This window comes from Magnolia sinica, chromosome 13 (assembly GCF_029962835.1).
Source record: "Magnolia sinica isolate HGM2019 chromosome 13, MsV1, whole genome shotgun sequence".
Classification (NCBI taxonomy): domain Eukaryota; kingdom Viridiplantae; phylum Streptophyta; class Magnoliopsida; order Magnoliales; family Magnoliaceae; genus Magnolia; species Magnolia sinica.
In genome coordinates this window covers 42,448,065-42,467,567 of record NC_080585.1, presented here as the reverse complement: position 1 = coordinate 42,467,567, position 19,503 = coordinate 42,448,065, and the positions used below count along the sequence as shown (strand labels likewise).

Here is a 19,503-nt window from a genome sequence, read left to right as displayed (position 1 = left end):
TGGTCTTACCCACACGATAAACAAGAAGAAATATAATCTAGAAGAATCAAAGCATTCCAAACAAAACCACGACAAGATATACGTGGAAAAACCTCAACAAGGGTAAAAAACCACGGGTGCAAACTTTCACTATGAAGAAAACGAGATTACAAGCAATATACTAACCTTTTCCCTTTAGATGTATAGAGAAAACCCTTTGCCCACACTTTAGAATAACTCCCATTCACCCTAAAAAAGCCCTAGGGACCCCTATTTATAGTTTAGGCAACTTCCCTTTCGCGCCCTTGCGAAACCGACTCAAATTTCCGCAGTCCGTATCAATCCGCAAAACGAATCTGCGTAACCTCGACTAGTCGAGCGGGCCCTCGACTGGTCGAGCATGGGCCTCAACCGGTCGAGCACCTTGGAACCAAAAAACTGATGCTCGCTGGATTTTGAGTCGAGCCAGCCCTCAATTGGTCGAGTGGGCCACTCGACTAGTCGAGCAGGGCACTCGATTGGTCGAGCAGCCCTGTCCAGATGTGGCTCCACATCTCAACAATCTCCCACTTGGAGACACATCACCATAAACCTTCGTTTTCTACATCCGGAGTGCACCACCTCCCCGTCTTCAAGCCTGAAGACCAATCAAAGCTGAACAGAGCTTCAGCTTCTCCCATGTGACCGCCTTGGTCAGCATATCCGCAGGATTCTCACTTGTATGAATCTTCTCCAGAGCAATCGATCCATCTTCCAGTAACGAACGTATGAAGTGATATCTGATGTCAATATGCTTAGTCCTTGAATGAAAGGCTGAATTCTTAGCCAAGTGTATTGCACTCTAACTGTCACTGTACAGCTTGCAATCTGCTTGCTTCTTACCCAACTCTTCCATGAAACCTTGCATCCACACCATCTCCTTGCACGCTTCTGTAGCTGCAACATATTCTGCTTCCGTTGTACTGATAGATACTATCTTCTGTAACTGAGAGACCCAACTGACTGCAGCACTACCCAGAGTAAAGACATAACCTGTAGTGCTTCTTTTGCTGTCGATATCTCCTGCCAAATCTGAATCTACGTAGCCTTGTAGCTTGATTTCTGATCTTCCATAACACAGCCCTACATCCACAGTACCTACCAGGTATCTAAGGATCCACTTCACAGCTTCCTAATGTTCCTTCCCGGGGTTGTTCATGAACTTGCTAACAACTCCACTGCTTGAGCAATGTCTGACCTCGTGCTCACCATAGCATACATGAGACTCACAATAACTGACACGTATGGGACTTTAGCCATGTAGTCCCGTTCCTCCTGCGTATTTGCACCTTGCTCCTTAGAAAGCTTGAAGTGGTTGGCTAATGAAGTGCTAACCAATTTAGCACCTCTCATAGTGAATCGATCAAGTACCTTGGCTATATACTCTGCCTGTGATAAAACTAGTTTCCTGTTTTCCCTGTCACGCTTTATCCTCATGCCTAGGATTGTTTTGCAGCTCCTAAATCCTTCAAGGCAAATTCTCTAGACAGTTGTCTTTTGAGATCTGAGATGTCCTTCATGCTTGATCCGGCCACAAGCATATCATCAACATACAGAAGAAGGATGATGTATGGCGTATCAAACTTCTTCAAATAACATAGTGGTCTGCATGACATCTCATAAAACTGTTTCCCGACATGAAACTGTCGAACTTCTTGTACCACTGCCTTGAGGTCCGCTTCAGGCCATATACTCTTCTTCAGTCTACACATCTTGTTCTCCCTTCCTGGTGCCACGTATCCTGTCGGTTGATGCATATATATTTTTTCTTCAAGGTCCCCATGAAGAAAGGCTGTCTTAACATCTAGCTGCTCTAGATGTAAGTCCTCTGTAGCCACTATACTCAAGACCATGCGAATCGTAGACATTTTCACCACAAGTGAAAATATTTCAGTGAAGTCGATACCTACCTTTTGTTGGAACCCTTTCACAACCAATCTAGCCTAGTACCGTTTCGAACCATCGTGCTCCTCCTTCAGTCTGTAAACCCACTTGTTATAAAGAGCTTTCTTACCCTTGGGTAGAGTGACTAGCTCCCATGTAGGATTAGACTCAAGAGAGTCCATCTCATCATCCATAGCTTGCTCCCACTTAACCCGTATATCTGACTATAATGCCTCTTCAAAACAACCCGGTTCACCATTATCTGTCAGCAGTAGATAATGTAAGGAGGGTGAGTATCGGACTGTGGGTCTCCTCTCCCGAGTAGACCTCCTTACAACCGATGTCTGTGGCTCTGCCTCATAATGTTCCTGTGCATGATCATCCTGTGGCGCTGTAACACCCGTGTTCGGTAACTCTTCCAACTCTATGAATTCTTTCTTCTCGGCCTTCTTTTGCTACACTGCTCTTATGCATCACTTTTTCATTGAAGACTACATCTTTGCTTATGATGATTTTCATGTTTTCTGTATCCCAGAACCTGTAGCCAAAATTATGCTGCCCGTAACCTATAAACGTGCACCTCCTGGACTTCACATCAAGCTTGTTTCTGTGCTCTGCATCAATGTGAACATATAAAGTGCAACCGAACACTCTGAGATGTGCAAGGTTCACTTCTTTCCCAATTCATGTTTCTTCTGGTAGCCCACCATCCAATGGTGCTGAGGGACTTCTATTGATGAGATATGCGGCAGTATTCACAACATCTGCCCAAAACGTTTTCTGATGTTTGATTCCATTTGCTGCACAATACTCCTCAAACCTCTTATCACAGTACTATCCCCCATTATCTGATCCGAGACATTTTACTATTTTACCTGTCTCGTTTTCTACCATTACTTTCCACTTATTAAATACATGAAATACATCAGATTTATGCTTTAAGAAATAGACCCATAGTTTCCTACTAGCATCATCAATAAAAGAAACAAAATAACGTGAGTCACCAAGAGATAATACCTGTGCTGGTCCCCACACATTAGTGTGTACAAGCTCCAACAGATGTGTCTTTGGAGCGCGTCCTGTCTTCTTGAAACTTACTCTCTTCTGCTTGTCATACACGCAGTTCTCGCAGAATTCCAAGTCAATAGACTTCAGCCCTGGTAGCTTGTCTTTTGACAATAGCACTTTCATCCCATTCTCACTCATATGTCCCAACCTTTGATGCCATAACTACCCGTTCACTCCAGTTAATGCGATTGCGAGTGAACTATACGATCCTAAAGTCACGTATAGAGTACCTTCCTTCTTGCCTCGAGATATCACCAAGGCACCTTTTGTGATCTTCCAGGAATCACTAGTGAATGTCGTCACATATCCGGTATCGGCCAACTACCCCACTGAGATCAAATTCCGTTTCAAACTCGGTACATGTCTAACATCCTTCAATTTCAAAGTCGTTCTGTCTTTCTGATTTATATGAACGTCTCCCTTTCCAACAATACTACACGGCTCATCATCACCCAAGTACTCTCCTGAAGTCACCTGACACATAATCACGCAGAACTTCCTTACACAAAGTGACATGAAACGAAGCACCTGAATCTATGACCTAAGACTCATTCCTCGCATCAAGAGACAAGATCAACGCATCTGTGTCACTCTCCTCGGATAGATTCACTGAATCCCTCCCGCCTTGAGAGCTTCCTTCTTGTCTCTTAAGCGCCCTGCAATCGCGTTTCATGTGCTCCTTCCCGCAATGCCAACACCCGTCTTTGTCTTTCGGTCCCTTGGATTTCTTCCTCGACTTAGAACGTCCATGTTTATTGCCTCCTTTGTTCAGCGATCTTCCTCTTCCTTCAACGTTTAGAGCATTTCCTAAATCCCCTGAAACTCTCGATGTCTTTCTTCTAGATTCTTCGCTGAGAGTTAGACCGGCCACATCATCAAATTTTAGCTTTGTCGACCCTGAAGAATTGCTCACGACAATCACCAAACCATCCCAACTGTCTGGCAAACTAGACAAGATCAATAACGCCCTAACCTCGTCCTCAAAAACAATGCCAACGGATTCCAACTGGCTCGTGACTGTATTGAACTCGTTTAGATGTTCAGCCACACTCCCACCATCTGACATCTTCATGTTGAATAGCCGTTTCATGAGACGAACCTTGTTAGACGCTGAGGGTTTTTCAAACATCGTAGCTAGGGCTTCCATTAATTCTTTTGTGGTCTTTACCTTGGATATATTGAAGGCCACGCTCTTAGACAAAGAGAGTTGGATCGTTCCTAAAGCCTTCTGATCCAATAAAAACCATTCATCATCTGTCATCTTCTCTGGTCTCTTCTCTTTTCCTCCTAAAGGAATATAGATGTCCTGATATAGATAATCCTCCATCTGCATCTTCTAGAAGGCAAAGTTTGAACCATCAAACTTCTCAATTCTAGTCTTCCCTTCTTCCGTCATCGCTCCCACTTGAACTAAACCAATAGCTTTGATACCAGTTGTTGCATAGCACGGCAACAACGCAGTGAACCGAGATCCAATCTCCGATCTCTCCCACAAACGATAAACAAGAAGAAATATAATCTAGAAGAAGAATCAAAACATTCCAAACCAAACCACAAGACAAGATATACGTGGAAAAACCCCAACAAGGGTAAAAAACCACGGGCGCAAACTTCCACTATAAAGAAAACGAGATTACAAGCAATATACTAACCTTTTCCCTTTAAATGTATAGAGAAAACCCTTTGCCCACACTTTAGAATAACTCCCATTCACCCTAAAAAAGCCCTAGGGACCCCTATTTATAGTTTAGGCAACTTCCCTTTCGTACCCTTGCGAAACCGACTCAAATTTCCACAATCTGTATTAAATCCGCAAAACGAATCTGCGTAACCTCAACTGGTCGAGCGGACCCTCGACTGGTCGAGCATGGGCCTCGACCGGTCAAGCACCTTGGAACCAAAAAACTGATGCTCGCTGGACTTTGAGTCGAGCCAGCCCTCGACCGGTCGAGCAACCCTGTCCAGATGTGGCTCCACATCTCAACAAAGTCTTGAGTCGAGTCGAATCTGATCTACGGGATGCGACTTAGGATCGCGCGCAAACACAGATTACAGGTCGCGTGTTGTCGGAATTCGACAGGGAGGATCGCGGGAGTCTATGAAACGGTACGGTTTAGGATACGGGCCTTACATTAGGCCTTCAGCCAAACCCCCTTCGTGGGCCCACATCACATGAGTTCCGCCTTACACAAGCCACTCGCCTCGCACAGGTGGGGCCCGCCTCACACGGGCTGCATACTCTACGCGTGCCCCTACATTAATCACCCTCGGTGAGGAGTCTTAAACACGAGACCTCCCGCTCTGATGCCACTGTGATGCAGGACAACTAACCACTTGCTCTAAAAGCTCGAACGATAAAGTGTGGCGAATTAATCCCTTTATCTCATAACCCAAGCCCCACATCCCATGGGTTAGGTCCTCGCCCGAACCCCCCTTGTGGGCCCCATATCACATGGGTTCTGCCTCACATGAGCCACCCACCCCGAGTGTGCCCCTGCATCCCACAGGCCACCCCACTCGAGCCCGGTGTGAAAATGCCCTAGTATTAGATTTTGTCCTCCATAAGTGGCCATAAAGAAGAAACTCAAGTAATAACAATTCAAAAGAAGGCACACTAAACAAGAGTCACAGATTCACACAAATATGGGTTCTAGATGAAGGCTTGGGGTTCCAAAAATAGCCCTAGAACTTAAAAACGATGTCAAATATCATAAATAGACTTAAATCAAGCATGGTGACGTCTCACACACCAAGAACATCAATCCAGACATTCACCGAAAGTTTTGGTGTGTCTAGAGCCCCTAGGGCCCAAATAAAGGGTCTAGCTAGACCACCTTTGGCTTCACATTGCATCCAAATCACCCCCTTAATTTTTATTTTTATTTTCAAAAAAGTTAACTCCTTGGACAGTCAAATAGGGTAAAACTAACCCATCATGTGAAGAAATATCTGAGAAACATCCACCGATTTGAGAAGAATCACAAAAAAAAAAAAAAAAAAAAAAGAAGGAAAAGAATGGGGGGTTTTCTGTTGGATGATAAAAGTGGCTCAAACATAGCTCAGACGAGCTCCAAAAATTCCACAAAAATCACCATAAATCTTCTTAAATCGAGGTGCTTCAAACCATGTTCTTCCTAGTCGAAAACACTTCGTACAGATTGTACAGTGCTGACATCAGTCGTATAGTTATTGACATCAGCAGGCTCACGTAGCTCTGGTCAACTCGAAATGGTTGCTTTGATACCAAGTTGGGTTTGGATGTTCTTAGGAGTGCAAAGAGGAAAGAAGAGGAGAGATGAGATGAGAAGATAGATGACAAGAGAGTTTTGGAAGAAAAAGGGTTTTGTGTCTTAGGGCTTCAAAGACCTAACACACTCTTTTATTATAATTTTATAGCACAAAATACATACTCCTTATAAGAACATAACATTGTGTACATGCACGCACACGAAACGCATAATATAAACCCCTCATCCTAGCCATAGAACTCTAACCCTTAAATCTAATGTGCCATCAAAAATCCAGCCAGAATTAGACTACTACGCCTTGATTCTTGAGATGATATTATTTTGCCTCTAATCAAAAGGCTAACCATTTCCCAATGTTTTATTTTTGAGGGGAAGTTCTAGTCTAGTTTTGTCATTTTCGTAGAAACCTCCTTGATGAGTAGATCGAGGAATTTATCAGGCTTTAAGATATCATCCAGAACTTTTCCTTCCCTTCCCATGATGAAGATAGATGGTGTTTCAAGTTTGACCCATCCAAGAATCTCTGAGTTAAGTCTATTTGTCAAATCCTCAGCCATGGTATTGATGGTGTTCAGGAAGATTGTTCAACCATTTGGCACTATCCCCCCCCTAAAAAAGCGTTTGGCTGATTAGTTGCAAAAGATAAAATTTGCACTATTAACTACTGCATAGAATATGATAGTTACAATTGTCTGCGTTATATATCTCAAGGATGTGGGATATCTAGACCATCTATTTATCTATTTCGAGTTTGCCTATGCCATTTGGCAAAAAACCTTATGGCTCTTCACCTTGCTACGAAATATGCCTGGACTGATTGTCACCTTGATTCAAGCTTGGAACATGGAAAACCAAAGCAAAAGAAAAAAGTCCCTTTTGCATCTTTCATTACCTTACATGGTGTGGTCATCACGAAAAGAGTTGAATGTCAATATTAGATCGGATTCCGCGGAAATTGTGTTTCAGAAGATTATGGGCTGAATCTTTTGGAAGAGAAAGAAAGAAAAGGTTCTCTTCTTGGGCTTGGAGAGAGGAAGAGAGGATTAAAAGCCTTGCGATAAAGGTTCCTTCGCTGAAACCAAGTAGCATTTCTAAGCCCCATGTCCATAACCAAACTAAGTCCCATGTGGACAATTATAATTTATTATGTGCCTGCAGGAAGTATCCTACTGTCCAGCATGTAAAAATGTCCAATCAGAGTACATTGGTAGAGCCGAATCCCTATGTAACAACCTTTTGATAACTGGATTTTACTGAAATAAGGAAAAGAACGAGGTAGAAAGCATAAAAAGCGGGAAGTGGCTGATATTGAGTGACTCTCTCACCACTCCCTCTTTGGCTAGAGATGTGGCATTCGCATCAGAATCCCTTTGAATTAGATAGCACCCTATGTCAATACAACCTGATGCAGGACAATTAACTACTTGCTCTAAAAGCTCGAATTGTTAGAGCATGGTGAATCAATCCCCTTATCTCATAGCCCAGGCCCCACGTGGGGCCCGCCTCACACAGGCCGCCCACCCCGAGCGTGCCCCTACGTCCCACAGGCAACCCCACTCGAGCCCGGTGTGAAAATGCCCCTGCATTAATCACCCCCAGTGAGGAGTCTCGAACACGTGATGATGCAGGATCGATGCATGAATTAAGTAACATGTGAGATCAGATAACCGAATTAAGATATTTAACAAAAAAACACAAACATCACTATATTCATCACAAATATCATGAAAATCAAAAGAAACATCGTAACATAAAATCATTAAATAAAACAAAACTAGGATCTAATGGATGTAGGGACATCCAATTAGCATAGGATATAGTCTATTTCAAAATAGGATACCTAATATAACCTAGGGTGAAAACTAGGTTTTGGGTAATTTGGGGAAAGTTATGGATTTTAGGTTTAGGGTTAGGGTTTCGGGGATGGAAGAATGGGGTTTGATATAATGACGGTGGGGAAGCTAAAAGGAGCATGTGGGATTCACATGTGTGGCCGTACGGTCACACGTGTGGCGTAGGAGGATGGGTTTAGGGCTGTTAGGGTTTGATTTGTGGATGGGTATGAGAAAGTTGGGTTTTGGAGAAAACGAAGATTTAGGATGGGAGAATTAAGAACCTAAAGATAATACCTAGATGGGGAAAAAAAGGAAGACGGTGTGGGGATGGATGAAGACATCGCACCTCCGTTGATGAAGATTAACCTCGCACCAATCTTCCTTCCAAATCGCATGGAAGTATCTTCAAATCGCATGAAGATGGGAGAAGAAAGCAAGAGCTTTTCTCTCTCTCTCTCTCTCTTTAAATCACAAAATTCAATGAGGGAGAGGTCACACACCCTCCTCTTTTTATATATCCAAAAAGTTTCAAAAATTAAAAAAATCCCCGTCTTGTGAGCTTTAACGAAAATAGCCCTAGTTTAAATAAAATCAACTAAAACACCCATAATGTGTCCAAATATAAAATTATCAAAACCTAAATCCTAAAATATGATAAAGTCTAGAACTGATGTGGACGATCAATGATCAATGGCCCGATCATGTGATCCATGTGATCCAATGGCCCGATCGTCACGTCCCTCCGATCCAACGGTCTGGATCACTCTATAAAGCAGCCCATGTGCATCTTCCTAGTGTGGGGTCTTCCAGATGCTCGCACATGCACATAGGGTCTTCAGCACTATCACAGGTACTCGCCTAGCCACAGGGAAAGTGGTGCAGCCCGCCTCCTCCTCTTATACGTACATAAGAGTGTACATGACATGATGTCCTCATCACGAGACCTCCCGCTCTGATACCAATTTGATGTAGGACAATTAACCACTTGCTCTAAAAGCTCGAACTGTTAGAGCATGGAGAATCAATCACTTTATCTCATAGCCCACGCCCTACATCTCATGGGTTACTTAGGACCTTGCCTGAATCCCCCTTGTGCACCCCAAATCACATGGGTACCGCCTCACATGAGCCGCCCGCCTCACACGGGCCGCCCACCCCGAGTGTGCCCCTGCATCCCACAGGCAACCCCACTCGAGCCTAGTGTGAAAATGCCCCTGCATTACAACCCCTCGTTTTGTTCTATGTCAGAAATACAAGATGACAAAATCAAAGGGCCCACAAGTCGGAGGAACACCTAGTCGATATCAATATTTTGAAATCTCCGCGATGATTAGGGAGCCACTAGATTCCCATTGAACAAAGATACTTGTGCTAAAGCCAAGTAGCATATCAAAGTTCTATGTGCATAATTAGCTGAAACCTAGTATATCAAAGTGCCATGCCCATAACTAGCTGAAACCAAGTAAGCATATCAAAGTCCTATGTGCACAACTACCTGCAGGAAGTGTCCTACATTCCAGCACAAAATATTTCCAATTGGAGTATGTTGGTTGAATCAAAGTCCCCACATGAAACATAGCTTGGAATTGTATGGAGCATGTAGTTGCTGAAACCAAGAAGCATATGAGAGTCCTATGTGAATAACTAGCTGAAACCAAGCAACATATCAAAGTCCCTTGTGCATAGTTATAATGCAACACGTGCTTGCAGGAAGTGTCCTATGTTCCAGCACATAAAATATGCTGAACTGGAGTACATGGTTGAATCAAAGCCCCAATGAACATAGCTTGCATTGTCTGGAGCATGCAGTTATGGGACGAAGATGTCATTGTCTCAGTTAGTTCGTACTTAACAAATGCTCTCTTTTTCCTTGTTGTGTTGCCCTTCTTTTATAGGAATATAGAAGAAGTCAAGAACCTGCTGTGGACAAGCTAAAGGAACCCATATTTGAAGAAGTTTCCTCTACATTGGCCACACGCCTCCAGCTTAACTTCACAAGTCAGGATGTTGCCTCCCTCTGGTTTCTCTGTAAGCAGGTAAGTGGGTTGTTATCCTATTCATATTATTTGAATTGACAAATTATTCTTCCACTGGAGCTTACAAAAATTTTGCTAAAATAACTCATATGCTTTTTTTCTTTTTTCTTTTCTCTATCTGTAGGAGGCATCTTTACTAGACATAACTGATCAAGCTTGCAGCCTTTTCAGTCCTGATGAGGTATCTCTCTTTTTTATTATTCAATTTATAATCTCTTCCCAATATATGTAACTTGACATGAATGGGTGCCAGAGTCTGGCATGTATGTGAGATATCAAAAACCGTGGGTTTTAGAAGTCAAATCTACTGACAGTCATAAAAAAATTTAAAATAATTAAATTAAAATTTCTTTTTGAAAGATAACACAACCAGGTTTTGAACCCTAGATCACTCACACACACCACATTTACATTTAAAAAATAATTAAATGTAATATTTCAATGTATCTTGTAATTAGTTTTTTTAAACAATGCTAAAAATGAATAATAATGTAGATAAGTATCCAATGTTGGGTGCTAATATTGAAGTCAGTTATAATATTCTTAAAATCCTAAAAAAGGATATGATCAAATATTTATTATTTTATTGCTTCCCATCATAATTTGTAGGTAATTGTAAATATATTGCTACAACACATTGTTTGATATTATTTAATAATAATCAAGCTAAATGTGGTCATTTCATTACTTCAGAGGTTTTGATGTACCCATTACCTAAACATTAAGTAGAAAAACTAGTGGCAAATTAAAGAGTGCCATTATCCAATGTTCGTAATATCGGTATCGCGTTACATATCGCACCCTTGGGATACAGATACATATCGGTTATCGCATGGGATATATCGGTCGTATCGCATAATGCATCGTTGTTGTTGGAAACATGGGGAAACATTGGGAAATTGGTCGAATTTTTCAATGAAACTTCAATAATTGTTAAAAAAAGACATCAATACACACTTATAAATCAAAACATTACAAAAAACAAGTGTACACAATACGTTTTCTCTGTATAAGTTCCTAATCCATGCGCTGTCTAACTGAATTGATGTAAGTATATTCAAAGTCTATTCATATAATTTATATATAAATGTAAGAAGATGTATGGAAACACAAACAATACATTCAAAAGTAAAAGAAGAATCACTAGATTAGGTTACATACATGTCTGATTTTATGTTTGGACACAAAGATTGCAACCGATTTGCGAGAAATTGAGAAATTTTGGTTTTTTTTTTCAATTTTCCAAAACTCGGCTAATCTCCTTCAAATCTCAAAATCGAAGCTCCCAATGCATGATTTTTCATGTCAAATATGAAAAATCATGGATTTGTAACAATTTGACACTGAATTAACATGATTTATAGAAAAAAAGAGGATCGAAAACTGAAAATGCTCTCCGGATCGAACATGTGGGATATATCCCACTACTTGTGTGTTTTGTATCGCATAGGTGGGATATAAGATATATCTTGGGATATATAGGCTTTTATCGTTGTTTCGACAAGAAACAAATGCATTTGTTTCTTGTTGAAACACAAATGCATTTGGTTTGGGGAATTATTTTATTCAATCATAATAGAGAGAGTGCATGGGGAACAATCATCATTTATTCATACTGAGTTCATTTACATCCTTTAATTTCCCTTGATTCTAAGATATATTACTTAAAATACAAAAAATTGAAAGAGTTCGAATATCGAATTTGGATTTCAAATCAGGCAGCATTTCGGCTTGCGAATTGATCATCTCATTAAGAGGAATGTTGTGCAGATTCGATCATATGATCTCTCCTTCTTAAGCTCATATCCTTATGCAGGAGGAAGACCAAAGAATGTGAAAACTTTGGAGATCAAATCTACAGACATTTCGGTAGCACCTTTGCCTCTTTGAACACTGGCAGCCCCGCAACAGCATGACTGTTTGCGCGGGCCCGTGCAATAGCATGCTGTTGCGCGGCATGGCACAAAACCCTCCCCTTTTTCCTTCCTCCTCTGGTACCTTCAATCTTCTCTTCTTCTCCGGGGCTCTGGTCTTCTCCAAAATCTTCAAACATGTGCAAATGAGAGGGGGAGTGAGGTATTTATAGGCCTCCACATGTACGAACCCTCGATCTCCGTGCCATGGTGCCCACCTTTCATCAGATCTAACCGTTCATTTTGAATAGTCCAAATTTTGTATTGTGCATTTGCGCGCAATTAACATGACTATTTGCGCGGTCCCGCGCATCCAATATGGTTTGCGCGGGTGTGCGCAAATGCTATGAATGTCCTTATTTTCATCATTTTCTTCTCATTCTTTTCCTTCTAATTTCTTCCTTTTGATCTACATTGATCCCTTATTTTATGCCTCAATAGATGCCCCCTTGATCCTTTCTTTGTTTTTCCAAAATAAAGTAGGATCAATTCACTCTTCTTTCTTCGTGCTTTCAACTCGTTTGCGCGCACCTGTGCAAAGGGTAATCGGGTCCCATAGTTGGATCCCTATCCTCCTATAAATACTAGAACCCTCCCTTCTATCTTCACTTCCTGATTTTCCTGTCGAAACTCTGCTCAACCGACGCATCCCCACGCAACCACTTGCGTTTGCGCACACCCACACAACAGTCTCCCTATTTGCACAAGGTCTCTGCACTTAGCGTTGTTCCGTGCAACTGCATTTGTTTGCGCGTACCCGGCAAAAGGTCCTTTTGCCTGAAAATTTTCCAAGTACTTAGTGCTTTGAGCTTTTAAAACATCTTTCCTTCGAGATAGCTCCAGAACCTGTCATCTTGAATCCACCATGGCCTGTACCAAGAGAACCTTTCGTCTTATTGAACCGTCTACGGCACAACCCTCTCATCAAGATTTACCAAACCCTTCGTCTTCTCATGCTCCTGAATCATCTCCATCTCCATCTCCAGAACAAGCTCAACGGAAACGCATGAAGACCACCAGTAGGCGTCCTGCGTACATCAAGGAGCCTGTCCTCCCTACTTTCGACTTTACCGACCGAATTGCCACGCTATTCTCCCCCATCCATAGAGCGATATCAATGGGCGAAATCGAATGGCCTCCACGCCATGGCCGTGAGTTCGACTGGGAGGAATGGTTGAAATCGACAACCCATCTGCCAACCATCAACTAGAAACCACCAGCCAGAGAAGATACTCCCCCTCCCTCCAGATCAAAGAAGCCTCGCCACAATAAGGATAAGGAATTTCAAGAGAAGATAAAGGAGCACAACAAAAAGAGGCTTCAAAATTCTTGGGAGATGGTCCAAGTCGTTGAGGGTATCATGAAGTTCAATAACCCTTACAGACAGACGAGGCATGGTTGTGATCCCACTAAACCTTCATCACCACCAGTCCATTCTTTTTTCTTTTTTTCAGTTGACTTGTTAGTACACTCACTGTCAGTTCACACTTCACTGTTAGCCGCCCCCTCCAGGGAATCGATACCAAGACCTCAGTGTTGAAACGAGGTATCTTTCAGTCAATCTACCACTTGAGCTATGGATCTGGGTGTCACCAATCCATTCTCAACTGCGAACCCTTTGATCAAATGGACGGAGAAAGACTGGCATATACAGAATCCTGGGTATCAAGAGAACCTTGAATTCTGGAAGGGGCATTGCTAGCAAAGAAGCCAAGGCAGCAGATCGGTGAAGTCCGTCCGATGATTTTCCTCACTCCTTCCTATGATCCCCACGCCTTATTCCCTACTTATTTCTATGAAACACTCCAGCAACGTTTCAGGGATTGCAAATCTCTTTGGGGACAACAAGAATTCAGAACCAGAGGCCTCTTAACTTCTCGCGCTTACCATTCTGACTGGGCAACAACAATCTTGGCGAAGCACTCTAAGACATTGATCAAGATTGACATATACAATGAGATAGAAGTTACCTCTCAACATTTCTATAAGGAACCTTCCATTCTGAAGGGTTTTCTTAATTATTGGTGCCCCACAACCAACTCTTTCCACTTTCCAATAGGGGAAATGAGTATCTCACTCTGGGATTTGCACCGGATCGTTGGGCTTCCGCTGACGGGGAAGTTTTACGACGAATTCATCCCCACTAATGAAGAATTGGCGTTCATCTCTTCACCCGGCCGAGTGGCCTCCAATCCAGAAACAACCACGGAACTCTTCAAAGAGATGTCCAAGTTTCCCAACATCCACAAGATTTCTCCTCTGCAGTGGCTTGCCCACTTTACTAGAGCCCTCCGGTAATTCTCCACCTCATAAATCAATCACTTCTTATTGTATTTTAATTCTTTATATTTCTCACCATCTGTCCTCTCTCTTTCTTTTCTTAGGTTCAGCGGTTGCCATTCACAAGAATTAACGGATCTTCGTGCAAAAATAAAGGATCGTGCCGAATGTAGCCTTGACGGTGAGCTTGCAACGTTCATAGTCTATTGGCTGAGCGTAGTTGTCCTCCCTAGCTCAAAATGGACAGATGCCATTCGCCTGACAGTATTTGTCGTCGCCGGTGCCATGGCAGAAGGCCATAAGCATTCCCTTGCCCCTCCAGTCTTGTGCTCCATTTACAAAGCCCTTGGAGAGATAGCGACACACGTAAAGAGTTCTGCTGTCGACGCTTCTTCTACGTACACTCCTTGGCATTACATTACTGGTTGGTTAGGTATCTATTCCCCATGGACCTTCGAAGCTCTGGAGAAGGCATACGTCCACCCCTCGCACATTCCTCCGTGGTTCTTTCAGAAGAGGACTATGGCCAAAAGATCATATGACTGGGTCATCAATACAATCTCAGAAACTGATGCAATCGACTTCTTTCAATTCTGCCTATACTGGTACACAGAAGATACGGACATGGTAGATACTGAATCACACTCTACCTGAGAAAGGGCATTCTATCTCCATTCATTCCTGTAGTCTCCCATTAAGAGGAGTAGAATTTTGGAGAGAGTCGATTCGCCCGCCAATTCGGTTTTGATCAAACCATTCCGAAAGACTGTGGATTGGTGACAAGGAGAATGCGTAGCTATGGAACAAGCCCGTATAACTGGGCGATGGTATGGAAGCAATTACTGGTGGTCGAGTCAGATCTACTTTTATAATCCCAGGCAGCAATCGTACCACATGTGCTTCATATGGCTATATGAGATGGTGGGTTCACCAATCGTACTTGGTTAATAAGTGCCTACCAGTAACTGAACCGATCTGGATTTCCCCGCCGAAACTCAAGGGTCGTAGATTTGAAGAGGGAATAGGCTTTGTGCCGGAGAGGAGTCACCCGCCTTTTCCCGGTCAACTTTGCAGAAGGATATCTTTAGAAGAGCCAATTCGTGAAAGGAAACCCGCCAACACGCTAGAGGAATGGATAGCCCATGGGGTCATTACGGATTTTGAAAAAGTCCCACAAGATAGCTCTAATAGAGTGGTTGAAGATGTGACGGAGGTTCCATGTCCTGTTCAAGAAGATGTTGCCACTATTCAAGGTGACCCGGTTCTTTCTCCTCTTCCTCAACCTACTCATCCTAGCTCGTCTTATCCGATGACAAGGTCCCGATCACGTTCTCAAGCTTCTCCTCCTTTGCGTCAAGGAGTTGTTAACCTGACCTCTCCAGTCTCGGCTGATAAAAACCTTCAACTAGGAAGCAACAAGATTTCCCCTTCTAAAGGAAAGCAAGTTGTAATTGAAGATATAGAAGAAGAAGAAACAGAAGGAGAGAATTCACCCTCGTCGTTTGGAAGTACTGCTTCTATTGAATATGATACCGAGGAAAACGACGAAGGAGGCGATGGAGACGACGATTTTGAAGAGGGAGAAGTTAACATTGATGATGAGGATGTTGTTGTTGTTGAAGGTGTATCTACTGGTGAAGAGCATCTTTCATCAGTTCATCAAAATATTGAAATTGAAGCTTCCCCCGCTGCTGATATTCCTACAGGAATCCCAACAGCAATAGAAGAAGAAGATGAGCCCTTGGATTATGGGGAGTACGGATTCTCACCGAGTAAGAAATTTCCTGCAATTTATCATTTTAACATTTTGTTTGTCATTGTTATTTTATCATTATTGTTATTTTCTTTATTTCAAGTTCTCATGCTATCAACATTAGAACAGGCGATACTCCTCCTGAAGATCTTCCTCCCGCTGCACCATCGGTCCCAACGAGAATTTCCTTAGCTACCTTTGTGGCACCAAGGGTGGTGGCCCGTGGAATCGTTTTTCCAACAGAGCCCACGGATCTACCCACTCCAACAACCATTGATTCAAGCATTGAGGCCAGAGCCCCTTCTTTTGCTGATATTTTGGGGCCTGATCCTTCTTCCATTAAAGAGACATGCTCTCCTACTGCTCAGATTCTTGCAGAAGGTATATTTGTTTCTTTCTTTACACGTGCTCTTATATCATTGACTTTCATGGTTTTTATTACAATTTCCCTTATTTTACAGGAAATCCTTCGCAAAGTGGCATAGCCAGCTCCAGTTCTATTGCCACAGTATCCGATTTGTTATCTTTCGAGAAAGTCCCAACGTATAAACTGACATTAATGAGAAATTCCATGTCAGCAGCTGTCTATATGTTCAAGGATCCTGATCAATGCTTGGATTTGAATATTGCTGTAGAGGTCTTAGACACTGCTACAAAAATGGCAAAAATCAATGTTTCTCCTTTACGCGACTCTCTCTTGAGATTTCGTGATTCGATAACTGCTTTGAAATCGGCAGAGAATATAGCTGTCGCTCCAGAGGTCCTGGAATATGGGAGACGGTATCTTCCAAGGAGAAGGCTTCCCAAATTGCTTCTGTCGTCTCCAAATATGATCAAGAGCAGTTATCCCTCCAGGAGCAACTGAAAGCTTCTACCGACAATAGAATAGCTATCCAGAATCATATTGCTCTCTTGAAGAAAGAAATTCTACAATTGGAGACAAAGGATTGGGAAGAGGAGTTACATATAAAGAAGATCCAAGAGAAGATACATGCCAATCTTCATTCTGCCAATGCTGAACGATTTGAGCTGATTAAAAATGAAGAACTAATTGCCTCTTTAGAGAGGAAGTTAGCCAATGTTCCAAATCATGCAAAGATTATTTTTGAGGCTAAATCAAAACATATTGCAACTCAGGTTCAACTTAAAGAAGACTTGCAGAAATACTTGGCAGCATTAGGCATGACAAAAGAACTATAAAGGACTTTGTTCTATTTTCCTTTCCTTTTATAATCACATGTAATTTTCTCTTGCGCTGAAAGATATATATATAAATGCACTATGATGTTTTGAGATAATTGCTTCTTTTGAAAGTTTATTTTTTTTTATAGCTTATTTCAAGCATATATATCCTCATGCGATCGTTCAAGGTATGTTACATTTTATCATAGTTCATTATGATTGTTAGTATGGGATCTCCTATGTGATTTTTGTTTTGATAGGCGGAACTAAATTTCAGTTTTAGTTAGATTGCCACGCAGTTTAAGCTCTTGAGTAGTGGAGCAAGCACAGTTTCTTAGACTCATGTTGGAGTCGGGTCTTACACAAATGGTCGTTGTAACTCTCATGAGTTTGTTGGACTTATTGCGGCCGAGGAGTTCACAAACCACGATCCATCAGAGGGGCCCAGTGAAGCTACCGGGGCCATGAACTCGGTGGGATTTACGCACAGGGTTGGCCGCAATAACTCTCTAGAGTTCACGGGGCGCGTAACGGGGCGCATAAGGCTACCTTGGGGTACCAAATCCAAGGCCGCCAGTCCATCAATGACTAGGGTAAAAACCCTTCCTCACGACTTACTACCGAAATCAAACCAGGGATCTAGGGGGTCTTATGCATGATTGGCCTATCTATGGACAATGGCCAAAGAGTGCACACTGCTGCCCATTTTTTCTTCATCTGCAAGGTCGGACCCATTCACGGGAGGGCACTTTCTTCCTTCCCCATGACGTTGTCGGAAGCTATACAGACGGCATTGGTCTCACGCGTGACTGGCCGCTGTGGATTTTTAATTATTGGCTCCGTCTGTTGCTCGCATAGGTATGCATATGATGGCCTATACAGGCTTTTTAGGGTCACTGGTTTCTCATTGCTGCCCGAATAATATATATTGCCGATGATGGTAGGCTTTATGTGTAGTTGGCCATATAGGCTTGGCTAGGCTACCTTAAATGATAAGCTGTAATCGCTGTCATGAGATTTATGTGTAGTTGGCCGTATAAGCTTATCCCACTGTCATGAATGGTGAATCAATAATTGATACATCGCCACTACTGATGATGTTTTGACAATGTTTATGTTATGTTTAAAATAGTGTATCGGCTTAGCGATAATAGCAACTTTGGTAAGGCTTGATTGATGACGACAGTGATAGTTGCTAATTTTGGCGATTATCATCATCGACACTTGGCAATAGTGGTCATTTGACGATAATTATCGATACATAGTCTTGATATGCTTGAGATTCATCCTTTATTCATTCGTTTGAAGAAGAATACATGGCTTCACTTATTCTTTGCCCCCTTTTGATATAGAAGCATTATTCTGATAATCTTCTGGATCAAAACTATATCTATCTTCAAGGACGATATTTTTTGATGAAGCGAGCATTGACTGGTATACTGATACCACGTCCATCTTGATCCATAACTCTATATGCTCCATTGGAATATACTTCTGTTATTATATATGGCCCATCCCATTTGGGCTCAAACTTGCCCCGTCCTGCGGGTGACCACTAGCAGTCTCTTCAACATCAATACCATGTCACCTTTCTTGAAAGAGCGATACTTGACTCTTTTGTCAAAGGCGGCAAATATTCTTTCTTGATATAATTGCAACCGCTACTGAGCTGCTAACTGTTTTTCATCAAGTATAGCCAATTCTGCTAGCCTTATTCTTGCATTTTCATGATCTGTAATTGACTGATGCACTGCTACTTTGAGTGATGCGACTTGTGTTTCAATCGGAATGACAGCCTCCACGCCATAAACCAATGAATATGGCGTAGCTTTCGTTGCCATTCGATGAGTAGTCCTATAAGCCCATAATGCTTCTTGCAATTTCTCGTCCTAATCGCTCTTATTTCCAGTCACCGTCTTCTTCAATATCTTCACAATCGTCTTATTAAATGCCGCTGCTAACCCATTGGCCGGTAGATAGTAAGGTGTTGAAAACGAGTGGTGAATACTGAACTTTTGACACAGCTTTTCCATACCCGTATTCTTGAAAGGAGTACCATTATCGGTAATGATTCTTTTCGGAATACTGTGACGATATATTATTGCATGTCGAACGAAGTTTATAACGTCTTTTTCTCTAACGTTTCGCAATAAGATCACTTCTGTCCACTTAGAGAAATATTCCGTTGCTGCCAGTATATACTGTTTTCCTTTGGATGAAGGTGGATTTATAGGGCCAATAACATCAAGTCCCCAGGTAGTGAAAGGCCAAGAAGTGATTGTCTGA

At 42.2% G+C, this 19,503-nt stretch overlaps 2 protein-coding genes across 5 annotated transcripts in view; both read left to right on the top strand.

Annotated features, from left to right (window-relative positions):
* Nucleotides 1-19,503, top strand: part of LOC131223669 (uncharacterized) — a 69,695-nt gene that overhangs the window by 35,487 nt on the left and 14,705 nt on the right. For 3 of the 4 annotated variants that reach the window (XM_058219124.1, XM_058219125.1, XM_058219123.1), the window contains exons 5-6: nt 9,949-10,089; nt 10,214-10,270. The exons of the other annotated variant lie outside the window; for it this stretch is intronic. In XM_058219124.1, the coding sequence (XP_058075107.1) occupies nt 9,949-10,089; nt 10,214-10,270 (198 nt within the window). The remainder of the gene's footprint in view (nt 1-9,948; nt 10,090-10,213; nt 10,271-19,503) is intronic. 4 annotated transcript variants of the gene reach the window in all.
* On the top strand, nt 15,007-17,673 carry LOC131223670 (uncharacterized). The gene is made up of 3 exons (XM_058219127.1): nt 15,007-16,054; nt 16,165-16,416; nt 16,617-17,673. The coding sequence occupies exons 1-3, from the start codon at nt 15,112-15,114 to the stop codon at nt 16,898-16,900; spliced, it is 1,479 nt and encodes a 492-aa protein (XP_058075110.1). The 5' UTR covers nt 15,007-15,111; the 3' UTR covers nt 16,901-17,673.